This window comes from Neodiprion pinetum, chromosome 3, assembly GCF_021155775.2.
Source record: "Neodiprion pinetum isolate iyNeoPine1 chromosome 3, iyNeoPine1.2, whole genome shotgun sequence".
Taxonomy (NCBI): Eukaryota; Metazoa; Arthropoda; class Insecta; order Hymenoptera; family Diprionidae; genus Neodiprion; species Neodiprion pinetum.
In genome coordinates this window covers 41,737,825-41,745,842 of record NC_060234.1, presented here as the reverse complement: position 1 = coordinate 41,745,842, position 8,018 = coordinate 41,737,825, and the positions used below count along the sequence as shown (strand labels likewise).

Genomic DNA, 8,018 nt, shown 5'->3' with positions numbered 1-8,018 from the left:
TATTTTTGAGCTGAAACAAAACAAATTGTTATTTTGAAATTGCTTGAAAAGCGTGTTTACGTCAAGAAGCCCATATTATTCAAAATGCAGTGTCACAACTAATTTCATACTATGTTTTTGATCTATTGGTATAAAATTTGATTCTTATTATAAAGATAAAATTATGTTTTTTTCCATACAAAAATATATTCTCCAGTTTTCTGATACTACAAGTATGTAACGTTCTAATGTGGTCAAGTATCTATATAATTCTATTTATTCACTAGGCTTATTTTCAGAAATTATTATTATAAAAATATTAACAGCTGTATAATATGTTATAGTCGAATAATCGATGTCATTATATAATTAAACAAAAACAGTTTCAAGAAACTGCTACCAAAAAACTTGTTTATCAGCAAGGAGCGATTTGAGAGTTTTTTGGGAAATAAGTCTCATCGTATGTGTAGGAACTATGGACGTATATAATACGCAAAAGACATACTCGCCCTCTTTGAGAGCATGACATTTGTGAAACTCTGAACACCAGTAAGTTTCTTTAGCACCTTCGAATACCTGCCCGTGTTTCGACTTCGACGGCTTTACCGACTCGTCGATTTCTTCAGTATCTCGATTCGAAGACGGGCCGGAAAGCAAAAATGTTTCCACAGCTTGATAGTAAAATGTTCTTAAAATATCCAATCTATGTGTTCCACTGACTCGGTTCTTCGAGTTTTGGGAATTCCGACTCAGAACAAATTTTCCTATCACATGATTGGCCAACAAAAATCTGGAATCGAAAAAATTTTTAATAAACCCTATATCTCTGGTTCCTTTCCGTCAGGGGCAAAGTTTACTACTGTCAACTCTACTATAATTATCTTCAGATTATTTTACCCTAATATCTCAGAATCCAATGATACACTGGCAGGAAAATTTCTGGGATAGCATTGCTCGGCAGCTCGCAGAATGTCTATACTACTCCGCCAACTCTGAATAGCCAATCGTTCCGTTTCGGCCAACTCGGGTGTTGGTCCACACAAAGCTAGAACTTCAACGTGATTCACCAGAGTAACAGAGACCAATCTGAAGGCGACCTGAAATCAATAATTTTTTTCTTAACTGTAAGGCTGATCAATTTAAACATCTATTGAAGATTTTAGATGCCATTTCGCGTAGGCACTTCATTTCTAAATATTTAAATGATCGTCTCATACATTCGGACTCTTATTTGGAAGGAATACTGGAAGATCTCTCGCTGTGCAAGTTCCATCACAAGTTGCTGCAATTATTAGTAATTTCCTTTCAATTGGGTCCAAAGACCACCAACTCTCAGTCGCAACCGCCAAGCAGCCATGCACTAAAAGGCAGCCGTACAAAGAATCCAGATATTCCATGTACCCTTCAAGGCAGCTCTAGTACAAAACACAAACACAGAAATTATAATGATGGGCAATTAAATTTCTTGCATTTTAAAATGATCTGCGCATCACATCATCTTTTTTCTGGTGTTGTTCATATTACAGTCAAGTATTCAAATAGACTAATCTATAATCAAGTAGACCTGCTATTTCTCTCATAAGATAATTGACTGTGAAAAATTTCAAGATTTGTTTTTATGTTTGTTCAATCAATAAGCCAATCACCATGAAAAAATATAGAATTGTGAGATATTTTCTGCTGTTTACAAAGAACTTGTAGCTTTGATACCTGCAGTAAGTGATTCTCGGGACTCATAATACTGTCAGTCATATCGACCAAGTCAGTCTTGGCACATATCCGATCTCCGATGTCTAAGCACTCCAGTAGTCTGTCAATAATTGGATTGCATACACGCAGGTCTCGCTTTAGCCTCTCAACATTCCTTGGATTTTTTATTTCATCTATACCGACGATGAGGATCATCGCACTGAAAACAGCTTCTAGAAATCTGTTTAGAACATTGTTTGTTGTACCGCTGGCTATGGCTATCAGTAATATGCTATCCTCAAATTCTTTCCAGACAACATTCGTGTCCGGCATGTCTGTGCACAGTAGCTCAATGTTCTGGGACTTCAAAAACATGTGCACACCATTCAGCGATGCCATTTTCGAAAACGTTATCTGAAATAGTTTGACATGATATAAAAGTTGAATTTCTCCAATATCTTTGAAGATTAGAGCATTTCGTATACTTCAGTCATTTGCATAGGAACAAAAAAAACTTTGTTATAAAGGTAGAGAGATACAACTATAAAAATAATTCGATTCACAATTAACGTTAAAGTGTATTTTTGCATTCGCAGTGATTGAAATCTCTTACAGATTTTATACTGCAATGAAGTTTTGGGTTAAAAATCATTTATTGTACCATATCACCGTCCCCTTTTTTTCGGACAAAAACTGGTATTCCTCCGGAAGATGTTAAGCACAGTACATGAGCAGTCATTTTACAGCAAAAAAGAATTATAGATATGAGTTTTAGGTTTTAGGTACTTTAGCAAAGTTCTCACAGCCGTGAGTACCTGAAGTTTAATACCTGTGAACAGGGGAATGGGATCTGAACCAGCATGGGCAGGTAGATGGGCAGGTCATTAACCCATGATATACACAGATATAGGTATAGTATACACGAGTACAGGATGGGCCAAAGTTGCAAAAGTGGTAACTTGTGTATATTGATATGTAGAATGACGAATTAAAAGCTTTCGGATAAGCCATTGTAATGTAACTTTGAAGGTTTCTCTCTGGCTGTACGCCCTAATTTTTTTATTAACAAATTTCAGGAAGTATAGCCCCTTTTCTAACAAAGCCATTGTACAGGAATGCGCATTACAAAAAGTCTGCCAAGATTCTACTTTTTCCATAGATATATGTATAAGTACATATAATTCATATTATTATACAAGTATAATACAGATTAAAATAATAAAATATACTCAGTTGTCTATAGATTTTTTCTACGTATTTAATGAATTGCTTTCTTATATTTGTAAGATATTGAGATATGAGAAGACGTCAAACCTGAATTTGATACAATGAATATGTTTATACGATTTCTAAAGCGCTTCACTATGCTTAATTGGTTCTTATTTTTTGATGTTTGAACTTCATCAATACTTGGATAAGTATTTAAAAAAGCTGGCGTTATGTACGAAACGCTTTGTGACCGTTTCTTTCAAAACTGATTTCATGAAACATCATGCGGTACTGACGAAATTGTATGTAAATGTCCCTGACAGATATTCGGGTGTAAAATGACACTTATAATCAGAAATGACGTCTGGCTCTCTCACATTTTTTTTTTTTTTGTTACTTCAGGGTTTCAAATCTCCCAAAATAGGGTAATCTAAGAAGCTCAGTTCAATATCTGACTTGAAATGTTCAAATACTAAAATTTCGTTTTGTCCTTTCTTAAGTAAGGGCGCTGGCAAGTAAAGGGTCCTTGTTGGTCCAAGGTGACAGTACCGCCCTAAATTGAAACCGTTTACAAATACCAAACCCTTTGTCCAACCACGCAAATCAATAAATGTATCCTGAGGTAAAGCTAAGTTTATGACGAATCGGGAAACGGACGGACCTCTAGTGCTGATAGAGGGCGGTCCCAGTTTCCAATTAGTTAGAGACTTTGCCCACTTAGAATCAAACTCGAGAGCATAGATTTCCCAATCTTTTAGCTCTTTGTCATCGACGTAAACTGGCCCTTGCCACAAACCTTTTCTCTGATCAAAATTAGCAAGGACACCAAAGTTGACACGTCCCCAATTTTCTACAATGATGTCCAAAGTTTTTTCCCCAGCTTTATCAGAATTCAATGTTAACTCAGCATCTCTGAAACAATCGATTCACATGTCAGTGTCTTATCAACTGAAAATACACGTTTTTTATTCGACCGGTAAGTGCTAAAACTCACTTCTGCATCCAATAACCAAAGCCATTAATATCTTCTTCAGTTTCTAGTGGTTTGCTCTTCAGCTCTCCGTCAACAAGCACCATTGCTGTGTCTTGCACATACCCAGAGATTTTCAGGGTAGACGCGGTTTTCAATGCAACCTTTTTCCGGTAGTTTATGTATCCGTAAGATTGGCCATTGCCATTTTTAATTGGCAAGTTTTCCATATTGGTCACATTGGATAATTTCACCTTCAAGTCTGCAGGCTGTAATACATAAGATATTTGAAAAAACCAGAGGTAAAACAGTGCAGGACGCAGGTTTCATTGGTAAAGAGAAAAATACCCACCAACTGATCAAGGATATCCTCAAAATCCAAATGACCGAATATTTTCAGAGTGGGATAAGCTACTTTTGATGATTCTGCAGGTAAATCTGGTAATTTGGTTATCACAGTTTGATGCTTTGCCAAAATCTCTTTGGTTTTATGATACTTCGGTGTGTAGTCTCCCGCTTCAGTTATTGGCGAATCATAATCTGGAAAAAAGTTTTGCAAAACGAATATTAAAGAAGGATTAAACGAAAGAATGTTTAAGAATTCATAAGTGAATTGTGGTTAAAAATAAAAACACTGAAAGAGCAACAGCGGAAGACTTTCTTTAATTAGAAATAATTATTGAACTTGTTTTCCTCAAATTATGCTGAAGTCATCGACCAAGCAGCAATCATAAAATTACGTAATGTGGAACAGATATGTATCCACCAAATAAATAATGATTATACCTAGGATCATATATCAAGATTACTCCATTGAGTTTATCTGATCAAAACCGCAAACCGATATAATTTATGAACGTTATAGAAATCAGTTTGATCTTTAGTCTTACCATAACTTGTAACGTCTGCTTGATAGTTCTCAAAAACGTTGGCTCCATTCATAAATCCAAAATTAGTACCACCATGGAACATATAGAAATTAACAGATGATGGAAAACTTAAAATTCTCTCTAGGACATCAGCATAAACTGAAACATGAAATGGGTAGTCATACAATCATTGCGTTGAACTATCCGAAATTTCACGTACTTATTTTCAATGTCATACACCCTCTTTGTTCATTATGCACGAAAGTCAATGAGAACATGTGGAAAATTAAATTTTCCAGAATAAACTTCATGATTCTAATTTTTGTTAAAAACCATCTTTTCAGGATAAATGTCGTAAAGTAATTAATTATTGATCCAAAACGCCATAATTTTCAAATTACCGTGAACTGGTTCAATGGAATGATACGGTTCGAGCCAGTGATCGAACCAACCAGTCCAATATTCCATGACCATAGCTGGGTGGTTGGGTTGCAATTCCTTTAGGAGATTTAGTTCTTTTTCAGGATCAACTTTAAAATTGGCCATCTGCAACACTCCTGGCAGGGACCCAGCATCTCTATGAAGAGTCGGAGTGTCCGAAGTGAAGAACATTTCAACAAGGCCATGATTTACGAACAGATCTTTAAGTTGTTTAAGGTATTCAATATCAGGAACTGTTCCATCTTCTTCAACAGAACCGTACTCATTCTCGATCTGTGAAAGCAAATAACTTTTGTACTTTCAAGTCTTCTACTCATACACAATTATTGACGTTGTATAGTTGAATTTTGTGATCGTAAATCTGTACATATTGCATCCATTTTACTTAAACAAACATATCGTAGTGTTACTTTATCTACCTGAAATGCAATTATTGGTCCCCCTTTTGTAAATTGTAAGTCAGTGAAGAGTGGCAGAAGTTTGTTGAAGTAATCGGTAACTCTTTTCATGTACTTTGGTTCAGAGGTCCTCAGCTTCAATCCCTCTTCGTTTAAAATCCAACTAAAAATTCGAGGAAGATTAATTCGCTTGGTGACTGTGATTTCAAGCTGGAAATTTTTCACCATTCATACAGATGTAATGGTAATCAAGGTATCTACAATAAATGTATGATTGTAAAACCTGTTCTTCGGAATGTTTTACATACTACAAACAGATAAATGCAAATTTGATATTTTCCAGTTTCCTCCATTTTTTTTATATTATATATTATATTTTTATGTTCACCATTAAGGCCTAAGTGAACATACCTTGGGAGTCCACCAAAATCCCATTCAGCACAAATGTAAGGTCCTGGTCTAACAATCACAAATAGATCCTCTTCCTGTGCAATCTTGATAAATTTAACAACATCCAGAAAATCCGAAAAATCGTTATCTCCATCACCAAAATCGAACACGTCTCTCAGGGGTTCGTGCAAATTCCATGGAACATAGCTGAAGAGAATTGAATAAAAAATCTGAATATGTTTCAAGACTTTTAGTGTCGAAGGATAAGGAAATGAATTGAAATATTTTTGGTGGCATTGATAGCAAAATTAATAGAATTTTAAATTTACGTTTCCACAGCGTTTAGACCAGCTGCTCTGTACTTTCTTAATCTATCCCTCCAGTACGCTTGAGGAACTCGAAAATAATGAAGAGCTCCGCTATGAAGGGAAATTTTTTTCCCATTCAAGTAGAATCCATCAGGTTTAGCGTAAAGACCCGAATTAACTTTGGGCGACACGTAGTGTTGGTACAATGTCGGTAGACTCATAGCTGAAAATATAAAGTAAGACTTGTCAAATAAGCATTATTTTGAGAAAAGTAATATTTCGGAACACAAACACTTCATCTTGTACAAATCAGAGCTGTGAAATTACCTTTAGCCGAATAGTTTTCATCGGCGGTGAAAGGAAACTGTGGGTTGAAATCAACTTACTGAATTTGAGCCCAAGTATATTTATCATTGTGATGGACTAAGGTGACTTAAGATAAGAGATTAACTAAAAGAATGATTAGATATCTGACCACAAGTAATTTTCATACACAATAAAAATGTTGTATATAGAATTATCAGATAAACTAGTAAAGCAGTCCTGCATATTTTTTAAACAGATGCAAACTTCACACAGTCTTTCTTGTTTCTGTACTCCAGCGGAAAATGTTGAATCTTAAATTTACAGATTAAACATAGAGACTGGAGATGGTAGCAGCATTTTCTCAACAATCAACAAAACATTTAAATTTTACAAGCCTAATAGTCTTAACGGATCTCAATCTACACTATACAAAAAATTCTTTTCATTTATATAGAAAAACAATAGCAGCAAACCAGATTATCCAATGCAACTATGCATAAAATTACAGGACCTATCAGGACCAATGAATAGATTTTGTAAAATATAGTTTGAAATGACTTTCTGCAATGGTAGGAAACAAAAAAAATGTATAAAATTGTTAACTCTATCTATTTAGAAGCAACAAAAGTTTCAATGTATTCACTAATACTTGATTTTTAATTGCATGTCTTTTATAATCAAAAGTTATGCGGTTGGTTTTTCTTTTGTATATTAATTTATTATACTTGTCCACATTTATTCAAAACAGAGCCTGATAACAAACACAAATTACGCAAAGCCAAAGAACAGTTACGGTGAAAAAAAATATCAAGATTTACGAATTCTTGGGGAAAAATTGAACAAAATACATGTTCAATTCTTACTATGATTACAAAGAGGGGCGTGAACCGAGTAGCTAAACAATGTGTACTAGACTATAACGAATGTGAATTGTTTAATTGATTGTTTAAAACGAAAGTATCATGAAAAAGTTGTAATAAATTTTACTTCCATACATACCTGATTATAAATAAACTATGGAACCTCACTGAGGACTGGCGGACGTGTAACGAGGAACACCTTCGATTGATTTTGTGATCCCTAACTTTCCTTCCAAAATTTAAACGATCCAGCAACACATAATAATAATAGTAATGTTCATTCAACAATTGTCATAAGACCCCTGCATACCTCACGTGTCATCCTTGTGACACGTCACGAGACGCCGGCATTGCCTCTAATTTGTTTACCAAAATATTGGCTCGGCGCCAGGCTGATTCTTATTGGCTGACTCCGACGCCATGACAGGTGTGTCAGGTGATTGGCATATCTGCTTTCCCTGGTGAAAACGATCTCTACGATTTTCTAGAAATTTTTGTCAAAAATGGGACATTTCGTACAATCATATACAAAAAATTGTTTTCGTAAAAAATTTTTATATGAAAATTTGTATTTTTACGGTAAAAAAATTTACAAGCCG

At 34.9% G+C, this 8,018-nt stretch overlaps 2 protein-coding genes across 4 annotated transcripts; both read right to left on the bottom strand.

Annotated features, from left to right (window-relative positions):
* Positions 1–70: 70 nt before the first annotated feature.
* On the bottom strand, positions 71–2,469 carry fy (fuzzy planar cell polarity protein-like protein). Of its 2 annotated transcripts, none has more exons than XM_046617389.2 (5): positions 2,282–2,320; positions 1,690–2,082; positions 1,197–1,394; positions 877–1,076; positions 71–769 (listed from the first exon to the last, which is right to left on the bottom strand). In XM_046617389.2, exons 1-5 carry the CDS (start codon positions 2,318–2,320, stop codon positions 376–378), a joined length of 1,224 nt encoding a protein of 407 aa, XP_046473345.1. In that variant the 3' UTR covers positions 71–375. The 2 variants fall into 2 exon arrangements, with proteins under 2 accessions (XP_046473345.1, XP_046473344.1); XM_046617388.2 differs by lacking the exon at positions 2,282–2,320 and adding an exon at positions 2,330–2,469 and having other exon boundaries at positions 72–769.
* A 728-nt stretch (positions 2,470–3,197) lies between these two features.
* Positions 3,198–7,960, bottom strand: LOC124214757 (beta-galactosidase-1-like protein 2). 2 transcript variants are annotated; one of them, XM_046617381.2, is made up of 9 exons: positions 7,559–7,960; positions 6,275–6,476; positions 5,967–6,152; positions 5,577–5,718; positions 5,118–5,430; positions 4,738–4,875; positions 4,200–4,387; positions 3,872–4,116; positions 3,198–3,789 (listed from the first exon to the last, which is right to left on the bottom strand). In XM_046617381.2, exons 2-9 carry the CDS (start codon positions 6,472–6,474, stop codon positions 3,276–3,278), a joined length of 1,926 nt encoding a protein of 641 aa, XP_046473337.1. In that variant the 5' UTR covers positions 6,475–6,476; positions 7,559–7,960; the 3' UTR covers positions 3,198–3,275. The 2 variants fall into 2 exon arrangements, with proteins under 2 accessions (XP_046473337.1, XP_046473338.1); XM_046617382.2 differs by lacking the exon at positions 7,559–7,960 and adding an exon at positions 6,581–6,884.
* Between the last annotated feature and the right edge of the window lie 58 nt (positions 7,961–8,018).